The sequence below is a fragment of the Cynara cardunculus genome, unplaced genomic scaffold (genome assembly GCF_001531365.2).
Source record: "Cynara cardunculus var. scolymus isolate 2C unplaced genomic scaffold, CcrdV1 Un_Scaffold_1491, whole genome shotgun sequence".
Taxonomy (NCBI): Eukaryota; Viridiplantae; Streptophyta; class Magnoliopsida; order Asterales; family Asteraceae; genus Cynara; species Cynara cardunculus.
In genome coordinates this window covers 63,133-85,348 of record NW_020200779.1, presented here as the reverse complement: position 1 = coordinate 85,348, position 22,216 = coordinate 63,133, and the positions used below count along the sequence as shown (strand labels likewise).

The 22,216-nt window shown below is 36.7% G+C and overlaps 1 protein-coding gene across 1 annotated transcript in view; it reads left to right on the top strand.

The window, feature by feature from the left end:
- Positions 1-593: 593 nt before the first annotated feature.
- The window catches only part of LOC112502478 (prolyl-tRNA synthetase associated domain-containing protein 1), a 25,969-nt gene continuing 4,346 nt past the window's right edge, over positions 594-22,216 (top strand). Inside the window, exons 1-11 of the mRNA XM_025106390.1 lie at positions 594-743; positions 2,526-2,585; positions 2,674-2,727; positions 2,818-2,878; positions 3,435-3,511; positions 3,713-3,762; positions 3,872-3,954; positions 6,663-6,733; positions 6,810-6,954; positions 13,823-13,959; positions 14,033-14,131. Coding sequence (XP_024962158.1) covers positions 705-743; positions 2,526-2,585; positions 2,674-2,727; positions 2,818-2,878; positions 3,435-3,511; positions 3,713-3,762; positions 3,872-3,954; positions 6,663-6,733; positions 6,810-6,954; positions 13,823-13,959; positions 14,033-14,131 — 876 coding nt within the window. The 5' untranslated portion in view covers positions 594-704. The remainder of the gene's footprint in view (positions 744-2,525; positions 2,586-2,673; positions 2,728-2,817; positions 2,879-3,434; positions 3,512-3,712; positions 3,763-3,871; positions 3,955-6,662; positions 6,734-6,809; positions 6,955-13,822; positions 13,960-14,032; positions 14,132-22,216) is intronic.

Genomic DNA, 22,216 nt, shown 5'->3' with positions numbered 1-22,216 from the left:
TAAACCACAATTTGAAAACTTAGAACCGCAAAATACAAACCACAAACACTCCAAATGGATGAAACTGATTTGGTCCAATAATCCATTGGATTCGATCAGAATAGATGTCCAATATTAGTTGGATTGAATTCATATAACAAAATCAAACATCCAATGAACGATTGGATCGAACCCGGATCCACCTAAATTAGGCATGGCGGTTTCCCGTAAAACATGTATCGGACGAAGGATCCCTGACATGTTGCAAACCGGGCCGGATAATGTATTTCCCAACCCATCCTGTCCCCGTATGTATATATATTAATTAAAATTATATATATTTTTAAGTATGTGTTATATAATATATTATATTTTTCAACCAATTTTTGATACTTTTTGAACCATTTATTATTAAATGAGGGATAGGCCCAACAAAAGGCGAAAAAAATTCGATCCCCGAGTCACACGGATGAGATAGTGGAACCGAGGTCAGGCGAGATTTGCCATGGCTAACCTAGATCTATTGTATTTCAATGATAATTAAATAATTTAATTGGTAATCATACATGCGCCAAAATACTTAAGGAAATGATTAACTCTAGCGTTTATAAAACCTACATTTTCAGTTTGTATTACGAGTTGGGTCAAAGCCAAGCTTAGTTTGACAGTTTGCAATTCATTTCAGTCTTCGCCCTTGGCATTGCGGCTTCCACCCAATCGGAGAGATGGGGTTTTCAAAAGATCAACTTCTTGAACGCTTACAGGTTCGATTCTTTAGCCGATGTTTATGACAAAATGCACAATGTTGTCGATTCATTAAAGCCACCGTTCAATTTTATCATTAATTGATTGAGCTTTCAACAATTTTGGTGTCAGAGTACCACAAACTTGTTGTAGCAATGAAAAAGCAACCATCATTATTAATCTGCCATAAATTATACTGAAGCCGAACAAATTAGGGTTTTGGCTCCACACTCGTATGATTACATTATGCTTCATGAGAAAAGATTTAGGTAGCAATCCCATGAGAAAACAATAGTGAATTTCAGCTGCAAGTGAGCAGTGTAGGATATGTGTGTCTGTGTTTGATTCTGTCTTGTGAATGAGAGTTTAGCCTACAAGTAGCAGTGTAATTCGTGCAAGCTTGCTGCTTACTTGCAGCTGAAATTCAAAATTGTTGGTCGTGAGCTAGTCACAAAGCCTATATCCAATTTTCATATGGATGTAGGGATTGCGGATTAATATGGAAGGTGAGACTATTTCCCAGGTGATAGTATCTTGGAAGAAAGCTTAGCTTTCAATCAGCCATGCTGTTACATGAAATAGTGTCAGGACCATGATTTGATATAGCTGCTATCACGATGGTAAGGTGGTGTATATAATAATTAGAATTATATATATTTATGTATGTATAACTTAAGATATTACATGTATTGAATAAAAATATGTAGTTTCAACAACTTAAAACAAGGCGTTGGTTGATAAAAGATGTTTGGGTGGTTTATAAATTAACAATGGACGGCTAAACACAAAAACAACTAAAATGATATGAAAGAGATGAACCTACTAACAACTAAAACAACACGAAAGTCTTAACTGAGTCAACAATAGACTGTCTATAAGCACAATTGAATCAAAACCCCATAATTTCTTTTGCAAAATACAATCAAAAAGAAATTTGAATAGAACCTATAAATAGAAGGATCAATGATGAACCCACCAAGGCACTAAGAATTATAAAAAAGGAAGAACGACTACTCACGACTCTGTGGAGAAGGGGGGCTAGAAAAGAAAAACCAAGAAATAGTAGAATCGTGGAGAGAGTTAGAGTGTAGGACAAAAAGAGGTACATAGAGGTCAAAATAGCGGTATATAGTGCTACCATTAGCGGCAATGTGATTTCCCCCGCTATTTTGCCACCGCTAGTCCGTCGATGATCGTGAACAGTGATACCACCACTATAGCGCCACCATTAACAACATAGTCGATCAGTATTTGGAAATTTATTGCTTAGGGCTGCCTAGGCATTAAAAGCCTCCCACCTGTTCGATTAGTTAGGGCCATGTAATTGCCACATGAGGAGAAAAGTGTCACCACCAATTCAATTTGACAATTGATTATGGAGCTAAGAACTCAAAAACTTAAGTAGGGGTTGATGGGCTTTTCTCCAATGGTGTCAATTAATCATTGTTTTGCACTTGGTGGGAATCTTGCCCACCCTCCCCAGGTAATTATATCGATGAAAGATGAAATTGTTTTCTTTTTTCTTGTTGTCTCTGGTATCTTTAATACGACTAGTATTTTAAAATTTCTGTTTTCATATTTTTATATAATTGAAAGATAATTATGTTTTATATATATTCAATTGAACTCATTGTGCGTGAAGGCTATTCAACTGCCTAGCTCCACGTGGCCCTTCTTAGAACAATGCTTAGGTTGTTTTTAATATTTAACATTGCAACTAGTTTTAGTATGCATCCTTGTGGATCTTATCATTTCCTTGTGACATATCTTCTTAGAGCTAACATATTCATTATATCCATTAGGCTCAACAGGTGCAATTTTCAAAGTATGAGCATCCTATAGTTATGACCGTCGAAGCTCAGGTAACAAAATGCAATACAAGGGGTGTTATTTCCTTCATTTTGTATATAGTCTGATCTCTTCTCTCTCTCCCCCTCGTTCTCTTATAAGGCAAAGTATGTTGGACATATCAAAGGTGGATTGACTAAGAACTTGTTCCTAAAGGTATCAATTTCAAATAATTTGGAATGCCATTATGGTACCTCCATTTTCAATCAAATGCATTAATCTATTTTTTATTTTTTTGACATTCAGGATAAGAAGCACAGATTTTACATTGTTTCGGCCTTGGCTGATACCAAAGTAGATTTAAAAGGTTAGTTTGTTCTCCGGTGTCTGACCGCATTAGCTTGCTTTCTTATCCTCTTTTTGGGGACATCCTATTTTCTTACTTCCTTCGACCCATAAGAAGTGTACACGTACACATACTAATATAAGTGTTTGACCGCTAGTCAAAAGTCTAAAATACCGACCCTCATGACAATATGGCCGGGGGTTATACAGAATAATTTTTGGATTTCTGATCAAGTAAAAATCTTGTGAAACAAAATAAATGGCACAAGTTCTTTGTAGTGATGCCACAGAGGCAACCAGGTGACTTTAGATTTGACATTTTTGAAAGACACTTTGCAACTAATGGATTCATATTGAATAGATATCATTGCAGCTTTTAGTGCCATGCTAGTTTGCTGGATGGTATCTGACAAAAGCGGTTTTCTAGTTGTAAACACTAATTTAGTGATAATTTATTTTCTTAAATATTGGTAATAGGCTGTCTTAGATATGATTTCGTCAACATAGCCTCAGAATGGCCATATCTTTATATTATTCTGGATGTTTATAACACTCATTTTGGCTTCGAAGCTGAGCAGTTTTATCTCAAAGGCTTGGCCTTGGAAAAGGAGGGCTCAGAATGGCACCTGAAGAAGCACTTGCAGAAATACTTCAGGTCCCTATATGCATTTTAGATTTTTTTTTCTTTCTCATTATAGATGATTCTGGCATTATATTCCTTTAGATGGTCTTTGTTATGTCACGTTATCTGCATTTTGTAAGACTGGCCACTTGTTTTGCATAGATTAATTACTTACCATAGTTCTATCTTGATAGTTTTCACTCATTAGCTATTGCTGCTATAATATTTTTCCAGGTGCCGTTAGGTTGTGTTACTCCATTTGCACTTCTGAATGAATCAGCTCAGTATGTTCATTGCTTTCTTTTACTCTGTTAATAGGAACATATATATATGCTCTTATCCATTTTTTATGTCATTACTGGATGCTCATAAAAGTTCTCTTTGTTTGTGAAGGCATGTTTCGTTGTTGTTAGATCAGGGTTTCAAAACGCAGGAGTGTTGCTTCTTCCACCCACTCTCCAATGATACGTCAATCTGTAAGTGTTAAGGATTCTATGCATGCTTTACATCCGCTTATGTTTAACGTCCGTTGTTAGTATGCATTATATCTTTGACACTACTTCCTGTTAACTACCCAGTGAATTCAACTTTCTTTGGATAAGGAGTGGGGAATTCACTAATAGATTTCAGTCTTCAAATAGTTCATGATTCATTGGGGTTCAACTATTTCTAAGCTTTGAAATAGATTAGAATCTTGAGCGTAGGTAGATTTGTTCTGAATTCCTCTATAGTATGATAAGCCACTTGGAAAAGATATCCCAAAAACATGAAAATAGTTGATGCAGGTCCTTTAGAAACTTCAAAATTCAACCCATTTTTTATTGGAAAAAATAGCATAGAAAAGCTAAGGGCACTTGGAAAGATTTACCTAGACTAATTGAGTAGCCGGCAAGTGAGTCCATTAATGATAGGGGTGCATCTAGGTGTAAATCTGGGAGAAGTGAAGAGGCTTTCTGATTAATGAAGAGGCAACAATACTTACATAGTGGGTTTCTATGAACCTTCAAACCATTTTTCATTTTTGTGCTCTACGGGCATAAAAAATACCCATGTAGAATATCTGCAGGTCAAAGGAGAACAATTTTGATTCATTTCCATGCAAGAAGGTCTAATCAGGTTGGCACAATCATTAAGATCATAATAGCAAAGAAAGAAGAAATTATGTGAAAATGTATATCAGGATAATTGTTAGGATCAATGTCATATAATTTATTATGGTTTTTAAAGATAAATTTGGATAAACATATGACTTTATTGTTAGGCTTATTATATATAGAACGTAACCCTCAAGAATTATTATTAAACAGGTTGAATAAAAGTATCTGAGAGATTTCTTTGATTATGTCAAACAATCTTTTCATGTGAGATGCCTTTGATGATTTTGGGTCTTATGCTCAAAAGATCCTAATGTTTCTTCGGTGTGAAGCCCTAGGAACCTAGTTTCAAAAGATTCTAGTGTTTTGTTGGTGTTGAGTAAATGTTGGGTCTGTGGTTGGATGAAATGGAATGACAAAGGTACTAGAATGGGTTATCATATTCCATTATAATGTGTGGTTGACTAGAAGGAAATAAATGAGTCATTTGGAATTAAATTGGTAAATAATGGGCAGAGATTGATAGGCCAACTAATACGGAATTAAAAGGAACTAAGTACATAGAGTGGCGTGAAGAAGATACATCCCCAACTACAACCAACAACTAGAAGAGAAGCTGGGTCATTAAGGTTAAAGAACCAAATTTAGCAGGATTTAAGCCAATATCTGCAGTAGAATGACGTTGTTGGGTCTCAACTCAAAGATTTTAGGAAGATATCACAAAATCTTGAATCACATTTGTGCCATATACAATAAATCAGATGGTATTAATTTGGGCATGTAAATTCGAAAATAATGGCTTCTTATGGAAACAATTCCAATTTGAAAACATTTCATATATATATATATATTTGAAGTATATAATATTTATATACGGCAAATGCAACAAATAAACTCACCCACCCTCCTCACCTTTGGTGAGGTTTGAACCCCTTACCTCCTAGGAGGCCAAGGATTACGATACCGCTAGGCCAAAGACCCTTTGGTAAAAGCATTTTTATATTGGTGGCTCTATTTTTTATTTTTTTCTGAAAAGTCACCCCCTTCAGTGAAACTACTACCAGTAGAAGCTATTTTTACCAGAATAAGTGATTTAGATTTTTTGGTAAAACATATACTCACTTGTTCAACCACCAACTAGGAAGTTCTGGTAGTTAAACTAATAAGTTGAAAAAGTTGCTCGAGACAAAAGCGCTTTCCAAATTGTCTATAAACTCCGATGTTCTGTTCTTGTGTCTGTATTACATCACTCTCTAATTACTCTTGATACTCATTCTTTTTCTTGCCTTCTCTGTCACACACCCACTTCACCAATTTCTTCATGAAAGAACCCCCATGTCCCCCTATATGCATGAGAGATTTCTTAAACGGAAGAAGAAATTACAGGGTTGTGGATGTAGTGGTAGTTCATGCATATACATATAGATATGTGTGTGTGAAGCTTGAACATAGTGTAGTGATCAGAAAAGAGTTGTGAAGAGAGGGAAGAGGAAAGAGAGAGAACGCATTAGATGAAAAATTTCCAGTATAAAAGGGTTGGTGTGGACTTGAATGCATCGAGTGTGAGGAACTTTTAAATATAACAATAGCCATGATAAGTCCTCCTAGTAATCTATAAATTACAATCCACATGTTATATGATTTTTTCCCTGAACCAAGTGACGGTCCATCTCTAGTATCCATTAATATGCAATAGTATTAGTTCTCCTTGCTTGTGGAAGTTGGAGAAAGCACAATACTGGTCAGAAAGCCAACGAGTGATGTCCAGGCAACAACTTTTTGCTTTGTGAGACATATGGACATGCAAGTTTACTGTTTATTTGTTTATTCTTGTTGATTGGCTTGAGTAGATGTTTCTAACAAGACTTCTTTCATTCTTTGGATTATTGTTATATATTTTCATTTATGAGGTAGTGTGCCTTAACTCAATCACTGTTGAGAAAATAGGCTGCCTAAGGTCAAGTTCATTGAGAACATTGATGCTTATACAATACAAAGTGCAGATTTTTTAGATCCTTTGATATACAGACATTGACTGTCCTTGAACTTCAGCCATCTTAATTGTTCTTTGTCGATGTTTCTGGTTCCAGCTCTTCACATACAGGATCTTGACATGTTTCTCAAGTCAGTAGGAAGAGTCGTTGCTTATGTTGATTTGGAGGTAAGAAAAGAGATTATTAGCTTATGAATGTAGTCCTTTTTTCTCCCTTCCTATTTTTGAATAGTTGTTTCTCTAGGCTAATCCACCAGTGGGGAAGGATCAACCTCCGGATTTAGCTGCTCTCGTTCCATCTGACACCTTGAGCATAACAGATGTTTTGGAGAAAACAGCTTCTTTGCAGGTTGATAGTGGTGTAAACAGCAAGCCAACCGCTGTTACAGGTATAATTGGTTGCAGTACAACTATAATTCTCAGATGTGACTCTTCAGTAACCAGTTATTCATTCCATTTTAATTGCTTTAGAAAATGCAGTGCATACACTATAGTGGTCCTTATTGTGGGGATTACTTTGTGTTGGTATATTTGTGGAAAATCAAGCTAGAGATATCACATAATCTTTGTGCTGATTCTTAGGGATCAATTACATAATTATTGATTATCTATTTTTTAGATAGATTTGTATTATATTTTAGAGGCTGATTTATAGGAGCCATTACAGTTTTGCTTGTGTATAAATATGTACATCGTGTTTCAAGTTGGAATATACATCTTTTCTCTCATTGAATTCTTAAGGGGCTGTTTGGCAGTTGCTGAATGGTTTTGTGCAGAATCATTAAGTGGTTAGAATGATTAAGAGGCTCTCATGATATAGTGCAAAATGAACTATAATTGTTTACAATGAAATTAGGGCTCTTAATGGTTAAGGGAGGCCCAAGATACAAAATCATTCAGAGGGTTTTAGAACCATTAAGAGGCGGACTTTTTTTTGCCAAACAAGATTCACCTCTTAACGATTCAGAGATTGCCTCTTAATGGAACTGTTAAGAGGTAAACAAACAACCCCAAGCTTGAGGATCCAGGCTGTGTTTCTGTACTCCAACACTGTCCTGTTCCAGTTTCTTTTTCATCTGACTATAGTTCGGATTCTTATTCTCTCTTTAGATCGGTACAAGACCACACTGTTTTTCCTTCGTTCCTGTTGAAGAGTGCATCACAATCCATCGTCCAGTATCATACCCAAATCTTCTACCAATTCACAGACCCAAACCTATAGTGATAACTCTCCCTTGATTACCAGTCACAAACTCGATGGGAAGAATTTTCTACAGTGGTCCAGTCAGTCCTAATGGTTATCCGAGGAAGAGGCAAACTGGGATACCTTAATGGTAGCCCCCTTGCCCTAGTTCTACTGATAAGCAATATGAGGTGGGAACTCAAAAAGTCAATTGTGATGGCATGGCTCATAAATTCTATGGAAAGCAACATCAGCTGTACTTATCTATCGTTTAAAACTACAAAAGAAATATGAGATGCAGTCAATGAAAACTACTCTAACTTGGGAAATGCCTCCCAAGTGTTCAAGATCAAGATGAAGTTGAAAGAGATTTGTCAAGGTACTTTTGAAGTAACTAACTACTATAACTATATGAAAGTCTTATGGCAGGAACTGAATATGTTCTATGAAGCTGATTGGAGCGAAGTTGAAGAACATGTAAAATTCAAGGCACACTTGGAGAAAGAAAGACTATGATTTCCTAGTAGGTTTAAATCGTGACTTAGATGAGGTACATGGGAAAATTTTGGGCCGAACCCTTTTACCATCAATTGGTGAAGCATTGCTGAGGTTTGCTGTGAAGAAAACTGTCGGTGTGTAATGATCGACGATCAAAAGGAAGCTAAACCAGTCTTCAATAATGGGAATTTTCCTATAGAGACCTCTGCACTTGCCTCAAAAAGGACCACCCATCTTTAAGCCTCGTGAAAGAGGAGACTCGTGCAGAACAAGCAAGGAGATCATGTATGGTGTACTCACTGTAATAGAACAGGCCATACACGGGACAAGTGTTACAAGATTCATGGATATCCATGGGTAAACAAGAATCAAACCGCATTGAAGGCGCACAATACATCATCCTCGCTTATACCAGAGGAACTACCTACCTCAGATGAGATAATGAATTTCCAACTGAACATAGCCCAATTAAAGACTCTGCACCAACTCCTTAGCAAACCTATCAAAGGTAATGCTTTTAATGTCCTTTCTAAATCCAGTGGTAATAACCATTGGATCTTCAACTCAGGGGCCTCTGATCACATGATCGACAACTCCTCTCTATTTCACACTTATAGTCCCTGCCACAACCAATCCAGGGTAAGGATAGACGATGACTTCTCCCCAGTTGCGGGCATGGGCTCGGTTCACCTCACAGATTAAATCACACTCACTAAAGTTCTTCATGTTCCAAAGTTGTCTTGTAATCTCCTATCAATTCACGAGCTCACTCAAGATAACCAATACCTGGCTCTATTCTCTTCTACTAATTGTCATGTGCCGGACGATTGCCAGTGCTAAAGTTGAAGATGGATTCTATATCTGGGAAAGCAATGAATCCGAGAATAAATAAGCATATTCAAGCTCTGCAGTTTCACCTTCCAATAAAGACACCATCTTGATGTCGCATCATAGACTAGACACCCAAACTTTCAGTAGACATTTGTTTCTGCAACTATTTCGAAATCAAGATGTTGGTTCTTTTATGTGTGAAATTTGCCAGTTATCGAAACATACTCGTGTTCCCTATTCTCTATAACCTTATGCTACCTATAAACCGTTTTCGTTAATTCACAGCGATATTTGGACCCAACCGTATAAAAAAAGTTTCTGGATCAAAATGGTTTATCACATTCATCAATGACCATACACACCTATGTTGGGTTTATCTCCTTAAAGATAAAGACAAATCAGAAGCCCCGAAAATCTTCCAAACCTTTCACACCATGATTCTAAATCAGTTACTTTAACTCCACTCTAGGAACCTACCTCTCTGATTATGGCATTATTCACCAAAGCTCATGTCTGGACACACCCTAACAAAATGGTGTCTCCGAACGAAAGAATCGACACTTACTAACCACAACACATGCCCTAATGTTCACCATGCATATTCCAATATATCAATGTGGTGAGTTGTTCTCACTGCATGTTACCGTTCGAATATGAGCTCCATTTTCCCAAGCCTCATCTTCAGGGGGAGACTCTAAATGAAGATGAGTCCTTAAATGGTCTCCTCGACCTTGAAGGTGCTGAAAATCGGGAAATCCAACACAATACTCTAATAGTTCCCATCCCAAAAAATTCGTTCCTAGAACCACCACCGAACACCACACATGTCCCGGAATCTGATGAACCTGATTTGCTTGTTTATTCGAGGAGATATCGCTTTATTAGAATGGGTAAATCAACAACTTTGGATTGCCAAGAAATTGTTCCTGAAACTGTTATGAAGATGAACAACCATCAGTTGCTATCTCGTCTCGGACACCACAGGTCATGAAAATCTCCCAATTGCCTTTCGAAAGGGAGTCCAATCATATGTACAAAGCACCCCATTTCCAACTTTGTGTCCTATGAGAAGTTGTCTACTACACACAGAGCACTCGTCACTCATTTGGATCAAGTTGAAACTCCAAAAAACATAAACGACGCCCTTCAATCCTCAAAATGGAAGAGTTCAGTCTTGGAAGAACTAACAGCCTTGAAAAATAATGGAACATGGGAACTAAGTGACCTTCCAACAGGGAAGAAGACTGTGGGATGCAAATGGTTGTTCACCATCAAATACGACAGTGATGGTAGCATAAATAGGTACAAGCCAAGACTTGTAGCTAAGGGCTACACTCAAACGTTTGGCATTGACTATCAAGAGACTTTTGCGTTGGAGTTTTACTCTCCTTGGCAGCTAACCTTGATTGGCCTCTAACGTTAAAATATGTTCCTAAATGATGAACTCAATGAGGAAGTTTATATGGATTTTCCCCTGGTTTTGAAAACCTCGAAGGGAAAGTGAGAAGACTAAAGAAATCTCTTTACGGGCTAAAACAATCACCGAGGGAATGGTTTACTCGATTCACTCAGGCGGTAACAAGTAGAGGATACAATCAATGACACGTAGATCACATTGTGTTCTTCAAGCACTTAGAAAATGGTAAGATCTCAATTCTTATCGTATACATTGATGACATAATCATAACAGGAGATGACTTGGAAGAAATCAACCAACTAAAAACCTACTTAAACTCGGAGTTCAAAATGGAAGACCTTGGACCACTCATTTCACAAAGGAAGTATGTTCTTGATTTACTAGCAAAGATAGGAAAGATGGGATGTAAAACTGCTAGCAGCCCAATGGAGCCCAAGAAACTGGGAGTTGATGAAGATAGCCTAGAGGTTGACAAAGAGAGATATCAAAGACTGGTAGGAAAACTCATCTCTCTCTCTCTCTCTCTCTTTCTCTCACACCAGGCCCTATATCACTTTTGCGTGTGAGTGTTATCAACCAATTTATGCACTCCCCAAAGGAGAGACACATGACAACAACCTATAAAGTATTTGTATGGGGGAATCTTGTGACTTGGAGAAGTAAAAAACAATCTGTTGTGTCTCGAAGCACTGCTGACTCAGAGTTCAGAGCAGTGGCACATGGTATATGCGAAGGAATATGGCTGCAACGACTAATGGAGGAGCTACGTGTACCGTTCAAATTCCCTATGAAGTTGTATTGCCATGATAAAGCAACAATAAGCATAGCTCACAATCTCGTTCACCATGACCGAACTAAGCACATGGAAGTAGATCGACATTTCATCAAAGAAAAACTTGACTCTGGAAGAGTGTGCATGATTTACTTACCCACAACACAGCAAGCAGCCGACATACTGACAGAAGGCCTTACAAGGACATTATTCGAAGATCTTACTTGCAAGCTTGGCATGATTGATACATACACGCCAACTTGAGGGTTGGGTGTTGGTATATTTGTAGAAAATCAAGCTAGATATATCACATAATCTTTGTGCTGATTCTTAGGGATCAATTACAGAATTATTGATTCTCTATTTATTAGATAGATTTCTGTTATATTTTAGAGGCTGATTTATAGGAGTCGTTATAGTTTTGCTTGTGTATAAATATGTACGTTGTATTCAAGTTGGAATATACATCTTTTCTTTCATTGGATTCTTATACTTTGTTTGTATCGATTCTGGCCTTGAATGATTATTCATGGGAAAGATGATAGTGTTCTAATTGGGATCTCCCATGAGATGCCCGAAAACAAGTACACTAATATGAGTATTTGAATGTGAGCCAGTTCTCTCAGAGAAAGCAACATTTCCGTGCCTCCTAGAGAAAAGGTTTTTGTCACAACCACTGATTTAGACTTTTGGTATTGCTGAACTGCAAATTAACCATAATTTGAGGAAATTATTAGGGCCTGAACAACTTCCGAGATGGTGTTACCTAGAGTCTCACAATTTGGGTTGTGAATACCAAGTTGGCTAGGTGTCATGGGATGCATGTTTCTCTTGAGATTGAAGCCTTAGTGTCCCATAGACGCATGGCACCAGCAAAGCATCCACCAAGGCAACATGAATTCTCTAGGAAATATGAGTTCTTCATGATAATTTAGGATTCTCTTGTATCTTGTAGGTTCCTCTAAAGCATTCTTGATATTGGATGAAATCTTGGATGTTTTGGGTAGAACGTAGAAAGCCACTAAAATTATTTGGCCAAAGAGTTCTTGTTCTAGGATGCGTATTAGGGTGGTTTCAAAATATTTAAGCGCACACTCTTAACATGTCTCAATTTATTCTCTTGAGATAATCGAGTGAGCAAGTGCACGGGACCCTGCTCAACCCTTAATAGGTCTGCCTCTGCTTTGAAGAAAAGCGGAGGACAAGGGATTTGATGCCTTAGACTACATACCACCATCTATTGGTAATTTCAATATAGTAAGTAAATTCTTTAGTTTAGGGAAGGATCCCAAGTGCCATCGATTTAGCTCTTGGAAGAAGGGAAATTCAATTTGGAAGAGTGGGCATAAATAAGAGATCTTCTCTCTTTCCCGTGCTTGAGGAAGCGAGTGACTCCCGGTCTTATTTAAAGAGAGTGAAATGAGCCCTTTTTTTTGAATCCCCTTGTCAATGGTTAGTTTTTTATACAGAACAGGTGGCCAGACCAAATCTTTTGGTTTCAGAAATTGGACCAGCTGACCGAATAAAGAGTTTACAAACTGGCCAAACCAGCCAAAATGCAATGCTCTGGTTTGGCCTGTTTACTCGTTTGTGTCAAACCATGCACGCCTTCAAATTGAGGTACAAAATTACATGTTTGACCACCAACAATCACCCAACCAGCAAGGCGATATAAATTCTTTAGGAAATACTGGAGTTCTCTGTAATAATCTAGGATTCTCTAGTATCTTTTATGTTGCTCTACAACGCTCTCAACATCAGATGGAGTCTTAAATATCTTTGTTGAAGAACCTAGAAATCCCCTAGAATTATCTTGCATCTAGGAGTTCTTGTTCAAGGATGTTCTTTGAGGTAAAGATGCCTTTAAATAGGTGGTACCTTCCTCATTTGTAATTAGTCCAAGAAACTTTTAAGCAATAAGCAGGCCTCTTTACGAACACTCTACAAATCCTTTCAGAAATCTTGTGTTTATTGCTCTATCCAAGTTCCTTGATCATTTTCAGCATTGAAGTACTAAAGCTGCACAGGTGTTTTAGCTATCGACAATAACCTCTTGACAAAGGATTACGTGATAGAGTTGATAAGAGAGGGAGGTTGGTGGAATCATGGGCATTGTGGGGAATGATGAGACATGGGTGTTTTCCTTGAATTAAATTTTGTTAGAGTATGGTTATTTGATGTAATGAACCAAATTCTAGTGAACTTTTATGAATGTGAAGCAAGTTAAATAGAAAAATTGAGTAAGTGATTTTCTTTGTAACCCAACAAGCCCAAGGATTATATATTTCTTTCTCTGAACTATTATCTTGTGTTGTTGTAAAATTTAATACAAGGAAATCATGCTCTCTTTCTGCTGAGGCAATTAAATGCCCTTAAAGGTTGAGAGTGGAATAATAAAAATCCTGATCTATTGCCAAGACTGCACTTACCAATCATATAGTCTTTTGATGTACCAAGTGCAGTTAAAAAATGATGCTTCTTGTTCTATACTAACGCAGTTGATACAATAGGAAATTTTGGTTTTTTCTGACCTGTAGCTTCTCTCACTGATGTTAGCCAAAGCATCAGAGCTTTCCAGTGGTCCACGGAAGGAGAAATTGGCCAATACCGCAAAATCTTCAAGCTCTTTTGCGGATCCTGAAAAGCTTATTGAAGAAATATTAGAGAAAGCATCAGCCATCGTTCTTTCAGAGGTGAGTTGGATGTACTATCAGTTCTTGATATAAATTCTGTTTTGGGCTTAAGCTTGACATCTTAAATATGCAGATCAAAGAGGAAAATATTAAGAAGCATGGGGAACAGCTTGGTGCTGTGGTATCTAGCAGTATGAGGAAAAATCTTAGCTTGGAGTTGAAAAACCTAGCTGTGAGTATTTTTTCTCTACTTGCACTCTCTCTTTAGTAGCAACTTATTTTCACAAGTATAGACACGCAATATGAAAATACATTACATGCATGCATATACATACATATACGTCCTTATACCATCAGAGTTATCAGTATTTACCAAATCTGTTCCTATCTAACAGAACACTATTGGATCAAATGATAAAGGCCTTGTCGGACAGATTTGTATGTATGTATGGATATAGGTATTATGTATTTGTGCATATATATATATTGATACACAAATTTAATGTTTTTGTGTATGCAAGTTTAATCAAAACATATCTAGGATGTGTTTATTCATGTATTTGACTTGCTTAAGCAATTAGATGAGATTACCCATGTGTACTATGTAAGTTTGTATTCTTGGGTGCTACATGCATAAATGATCCCTAGTTGGAGCTATTGATAGTTGTACTATCTACTACAACAAAGTGGTATGGTAATTAGATTTTGAAGTTTACCATTATTTAGGCTAATAATGTAAGGGCAAGAATGGTGTATAATTTGATGGAATGCCAAAGCTGACCTTCACTCTACAAATGGTGTTCTTACTAATCCTACGTTCCATCCTGAAGTTGTTGGGTCCCTACAATATCTTAGAGTACATGCCCTGGCATTTCCTTTGTGGTTCATTGTGTGTCAAATTTTATGAATCAACCTCAGGACCATCATCTTGGTGCTGTCAAGCGCATCCTCCGCTACATTAAAGGTACTCTAGGTCAGGTTTAATATTCACTTCTTATCGTCAAAAAGTGTGCTTATCAACCTACTCTGATAGTCTGATGTTGATTGGGCTGGTTGGCATATCACTTATTGCTCCACTACTGGTTATGTAGTATACCTTGGTTTCAATCTTCTCTCTTGGTGTTCTAAGAACCAGCCGACAGTGGCCCGATTTAGTGTGGAATTTGAATGCCGTGTTCTAAGGTTTTAAAGTACGGAAACATGAGGCGAGGCGTAATCCTCGAGGCAGAAAATATATAAGATTCAAAATAATATATATACACCAAATTATTATCACTAGACACTATATATACACAACATACATATTTATCGTGTTCTGTCACTGCCACTACCACTACCACTACCACTACCACTGAAATATATATATATATATATATATATATATATATATATATATATACTGCCACTACCACTACCTTTAGACTATATATATATTTGTGTGTATATATATGCATATATATACACTACTGGTCTGCCACCACTATGAACAAAGAAATGTAGGAAGTAGGTTGTCAGAGAGAGTTTGATAAGTAAGCCAAAAGAATATGAAAAGTGGGTTGTGAGAGAGTTTGGATAAGCAAATCAGTAATGAGATATAGTATATGTATATATATGTACTCACCTAATTCTTCAAAGTGGGAGACTTTACACATTATATATATATATATATATATATATATAACAAATTTGGGATTTCCAGTGTATTGATTATCGAAAGAAATCATACAAAATATATTCAAGAGGCTGAGCTATAATAAAAGGAAACTATCCTATGAAATCCCTGATTTTATGGGATTGTACACGATCCCTGATTTTATGGGATTATACACGATCCTTATTGAATACATAATCATTTCCATTTTCTCACACTCCCCCTCAAGCCGTCGAGTGGGAATTTCCCATTCCTAGCTTGGATGTAATCTTCTCAAATATTGGTCTACTTAGCCCTTTAGTGAAAATGTTTGCGAGTTGCTCATGAGTTGGCACAAATGGGGTGCATATTAGGCCACTATCTAGCTTCTCTTTGATGAAATGTTTGTCAACTTCGATATGCTTAGTCCGATCATGCTGAATAGGGTTGTGAGCGATGCTTATTGCTGACTTATTGTCGCGATAGAGTTTCATTGGCCCTTCCAGTTAATCGTCAAATTCTTTAGGATGATTTTCAACCATAATAGTTCATATAAACTGTGTGCCATTGCTCGGAATTCTGCTTCTGCACTAGACCGTGCTACAACACTTTGTTTCTTGCTTCTCCACATTGCAAGGTTTCCTCCAAGAAAGGCACAGTACCCTGTTGTTGATCTACAATCAACCGGTGATGCAGCATAACTTGCATCAATATATACTTCAAGGGTCACACTATTGTTTCTTTCGAATAAAATTTCTTTTCCTGGTGTTCCTTTGAGGTACTGTAAAATCCTATGTGCAACTTGCAAGTGAGACTCCTTTGGATTATGCATGAACTAACTGATCATGCTTACAACATATGCTATATCTGGTTTGGCATGAGACAAGTATATGAGTAGCCCTACAAGACGATGATACATTTTTTTGTTCACCATGCCATCTTCTTCTGTGTTTCCCAATTTATGGCTCGGGTTTGTTGGAGTATTTGCTGGTTTCTTTGCACCTTGTCCTGTTTCTATGAGCAAATCAGTAACATACTTTTGTTGAGATATAGAAATCCCCTTTCTGGAATGAGCAACTCCAATTCCAAGGAACTACTTCAGTTTTCCCAACGTCTTGATTCTCAAATTCTTTGGCTAGACATTGACTCGAGGCTTGTTGCTTTTTTTCGTCATTACCCGTCACAATGATATCGTCCACATACACTAGAAGGACTGTTATTCTCCTGTACTTCTAGTGTTTGATAAATAAAGTGTGGTCCCCTTGACTTTGAATGTATCCTAGGGGAACCATAGTTTTGGAGAATCTTCCAAACCATGCCCGAGGAGATTGTTTCAAACCGTATAATGCCTTCTTTAATTTACACACTGTATTGGTACCCATCCTTCTTTCATAATGAGGCAGGACTTCCATGCAAATCTCCTCCTCAAGTTCTCCATGCAGAAATGTGTTTTTGACATCAAACTGATGTAATTCCCAACCAAGGTTAGCAACTAGGGACATAATTACTCTAACTGTATTCATCTCTGCAACCAATGCAAATGTTTCCAAATAATCGATGCCAAAAGTTTGTGTATATCCCTTGGGCACCAACCTTGCTTTTACCTAATCCTAAGTTTTGTTCTTTTCGAGTGCGTGCATTTTAACATTCATGGCTTGCTTCCAATTTTCATTGGATAATGCCTCAGATAGGGTAGTGGGGATGGTGATGGAGTTAAGGTTAACAAGGAAGGCTTTGTAGGTAGGAGAGAATGTTTGGAAGAATAAGTAGTGTGACAATGGGTATAATGGTCTCTTTGTGCATTCTCTCGTTCCCTTTTTGAAGGCATTCAGGAGATCTTGTTCAACTACCAGAAATTCAATTTCATTTTGTAACGGGTGGAGAGTCAGAAATTGTTACCTCATTTAAAGGACCCATGTTGGATTCTTGAACTTGCTCAGATTCAGGAATGTTCCTTTTTTGTGTTGAGTACACCAAGTTCTTTCTGAACCATATGTTTTCAGGTTCAGGGATGTGTGTGTTAGGGGTGGATTCAAGGACTGGATTGGATGTCACTGATTCTGGAACTTGTGAACTGTGAATATGATCAGAATTGAAAGTAAGATCAGGATTGCGGGTAGGATTAGAAACATGGGTGACCGGTTCAGAAATATGGGTGACCGGTTCTGGAATATGAGTAGAATCAAGGGTTGGTTCTGGTATATGAGTAGACAAAGCAGACAAATCAAGAAGAAAGTTCTCTAAGCTTCCGGTTATCTTCCGTATAATTTTCCCCCTGAAGATAAGGTTGGGTGAAATAGGCATCTTTTTCACTAAATGTCACATCTCTTGACACAAAGAACTTCTTGGATGGAGAATAGTAGCATTTATATCATTTCTGGGTTGAGGAATATCCCGTAAAGACACTTTAGAGCCCGAGGGTCAAGTTTGCCTCTTTCTTGGCTATGGATATGAACAAATTAGACACACCCAAAGATACGAGGAACAAGGTTGTTGGAGATGGATATGTTAGGGTAAAAAGAGGACAACACCTCCATTGAGCTTTTGAATTCTAGAACTCATGTAGGAGGTCTTTTGATCAGGTAAGTGGCTGTGAGAACGACTTCCCCCCAGAAATTTTTGGCACGTTTCTTTGAAATAATAACACTCTGGTTTGTTATAATAAATGCCCATTTTTTCTTTCTGCAACCCCGTTTTGTTGAGGTGTTTTAACACATGAAGACTCATGTATTATTCCCTCTTTTTGACGGTAAGAAGTGAGGGTTTGATTGAAATGATCTCGGGCATTATCAAATTTTAACCTTTTAATATTCACCCCAAAAATGGTTTTTTTTTTATCATCAAAAGGAAGCTGGGAGAACAAAGCTGACATCAGATCTATGCTCGAGTAAGAATACCCAAGTAATCTGTGTACCAGAAATATTAGAAACATTAGATGGACCCCAAATATCAATATGAATAAGATAAAAGGGAGAAGTGCTTCTTTTATTACTAACTGGGAAAGGGATCCACTTATGTTTAGCAAGCTCATATACCTCAAAATAACGAAGGAAAAAGAATTTTGACGGTCCTAAACAAGGGATGACCTAAACGACAATGATGAAGTAGAATTTTTTCTTTACTGGATAGAGTGGATTCTGATATGAGAGAGTGAGACAATCTAGTTTTGGCCAGCATCTCAAGATAATAAAGGCCATCTTTTTCCTTAGCAAGTCCAATCATCCTCCCCGAATCCTTTTCCTGAAATTCACAATATTCGTCATGAAATACCACCTTACAAAGCAAATCTTGTATGGGTTTCTGTATAGAGACCAAATTAGTGGATAATTTTGGAACATGGAGAACATTTTTTAAGGTTATCGATGGGCTGATTTAGATATCTCCTCTTCCAGCTGTGGTTGTTAGAGATCCATCTGTTTTGGCAATTTTGTTACTAGGACATGGTATGAGGAAAAATATTTGGAAGAGTGGGTCATGTGGTCAGTGGCTCCCGAATCCATGATCCAAGAGTATTTTCAGGGTAAATCTAAGACATTAAATCCAAATGAAGAATAGTCTTACCTAAATAGCTGAAAAATGATCTTAGCTTCTCCACTTCTTCCTGGTTAAGGCTAGCTATCTCTTGTTTGCCTTCTTGTTTTGGATCGTCAACAACATGAGCTTGTCTTTTGTCCCGTATTGATGCACTTCTGCCCCCACTCGTGGCTTGGAGGCTTGCCATGTATCTTCAAAAAAAAAAAAAATTCTTGGTGTGACGTGCCTTTTTGCAATAAGTACACCATAGTCCATCTCGATTATGGGCCCTGGGCTGGTCATTCTTTCCGGATCCAGATTCGTAAGTAGTTCTCCTTTCCATTCTCCCTGCTCCGATCTTGACATATTCTGCCACCATAGCCTAACCATTTGCCAGAAGGGACTCAAGCATTAAGGTCCTTCTACTCTCCTCACTCCTGATAACAGCCACCACTTCATTAAAGCATGGAACTTTCAGTTTTCCAATGATTTGGATCCTTACTTGATCAAACTCGGACTTTAATCCTACTAGAAAATCATACACCCTGTCTTGTTCAATGAAGTCCTTGAGTATTGCATCATCTTTAGGGCATTTTGTTTTAATTACCCTACAATGATTGAGCTCCTGCCATAGAGATTTTAGTTGATTGGTATAGTGGTTATGGTTTTGCTTCCTTGTTTTGCTGCCATAGTCTTCACTTTCACCTCGTATACCTGGGCTGCATCTTTTGCTATGGAATAAGTTTCTTAAAGGAAAAAGTCTAAAAAAACCCAAGACTTTAGTGTTTGGAATGATTAAGTTCTTAGACAATTTTTTGAAACAAATAAATCCTTGGACATTCCAAAACCTGTTAAATAAGTCCTTGGACTTTCTAAAACCTGTTACATTCATCCTTATGACCTATAAAACTAGTTAATGTGGTAAAATAATGGAAAAAGTCAAAAAAAGCCAATAGAGTTTCATATTTTGAATGATCAAGTCTCTAAACATTTTTAGAACCAAAAATCACTTACATCTGTAAAATGAAGCAAATATACCATAAAATTATTTACATTTAAAAAAAATTATTTATGAAATTTATTTTAATTAAAAATAAAAGATATTCTATCAGTGATTTTCTAAATTAAAAAAAATAAAAAGGGATTTAAAAAAGATTACTGATTAAATTTATATTAATTAAAAATAAAATATATTTCATATATGATTTCTCAAATTTAAAAAAATAAAAAAAGATTTAAAAAGGATCACTGATGAAACTTATTTTAATTTATAAAATATATTTCGTTGGTGATTTTCCAAATTAAAAAAATAGAAAATAATTTGATTAAATTATTGACGGATTAACGATAAAATTTAACTAAATCCATAATTAATTAAAATTCGTCGTTAGTGCTCATTGGTATATACGCATGGATTATTTATATCTAATTGATGGCTAACTTGACCACCGTCAGACGCTCGAACTTAATAACATGTTCATAAGTGTGAAAGATGTGCTTGAATCTTGTCAGCGATATCATTTCACCAACGGATTAGCGACGAATTTTAATTAATTATGTATTTAATTAATTCTATTTTCTTATTTTGAAAAATCACCAATCGAATATATTTTATTTTTAATTAAAATAAATTTCATCAGTAATCATTTTTAAATCTTTCTTTATTTTTTTTAATTTTGAAAAATCACATTAGGAATATTTTATTTTTAATTAAAATAAATTTAATCAGTAATCCTTTTTAAATCCTTTTTTTTATTTGAAAAATCACTGACAAAATATATTTTATTTTTAATTAAAATAAATTTTATCAATAATCTTTTTTAAATGTAAGTTTTGGTATATTTGTTTCATTTTATAGATGTAAGTACTTTTTTGGTTCAAAAAATGTTTAGGAACTTGATCGTTCAAAAAATGAAAGTGCATTGGCTTTTTTCCGACTTTTTCCATTATTTTACCACATTAACCAGTTGTATAGGTCATAAGGATGTATCTGACAGATTTTAGAAAGTCGAAGGAGTTATTTAACATGTTTTGGAATGTCCAAGGACTTATTTGTTCCAAAAAATTGTCCAAGGACTTATTTGTTCCAAAAAATTGTCCAAGGACTTGATCATTCAAAACACTAAAGTCCATTGAGTTTTTTTAGACTTTTCCCTTTCTTAAACAACATTCCAGATATCTTTGGCGTTAGCCGTGAACATCATTGTGTCACTTATTTCAGGATCCATAGAACTTCATAACCACGCCGTGATCATAGAATCTTCTTCGTCCCAGGTTTTAAACAAGGGATCTTCTGGTTTCGGTCCAGTTCCAGTGAGATGACTGCTTTTTCCCTTCCGTTTCAGGATGGTTCGAACCAGTTGGGACCATTTGAGATAATTCTTGCCATCCAACTGTATGCTGCGTGGATGTGTTGTAATTCTCGCGGCTGTTGAACGTGAACGGGTTGAGATTGGGAGGCGGGGTCTGACTTGGTCTCTGTCATTCTTTTGGCTGTTGATCGAGAGGTGTAGGTATGAGAGGCTTATGAATTTTTGGCGATAAAGGCCAGAAGAACAACTTTAAGAGAAACGGGCGATGAAGGCCAGAAAACAGAAATACACAGGCAATGAAGGAAGGGATTCCCATGTTTCGGTGGCTCTGATACCATAACAGATTTGGGATTTCCAATATATTGATTATCGAAAGAAATCATACAAAATATATAGAAGAGGCTAAGCTATAATAAAAGGAAACTATCCTATGAAATCCCTGATTTTATGGGATTATACACGATCCCCTATTGAATACATAATCATTTCCATTTTCCCACAATATACAGTCGGTCTTGCACTACCACTCACAAAAGAAATATAGAAAAGAACTGTGAGAGAGTTGAAGAAGTAAGAAAATGACTTAAGAATTTTATCTCCAAACAAAATGAACGCCTCTCACACTCCTCACCGCTCACCACCTCAATCGCCGCTTCACCTTTGCAAGGCGTACATCCCATACAAGCTATGCTGTTAATATCGCGATATATCGTCGATATATCGGCGATATATCGGATATCGCTCCTAGGAAAAAAATCGGACCATAAATATCGGTCAAAATATCGGGGCCGATATTATCGGCGATATTTAGCGATTTTTTAGCGATTTTTAGCGATATTTGAGGTAAAAATCGGACCGATAT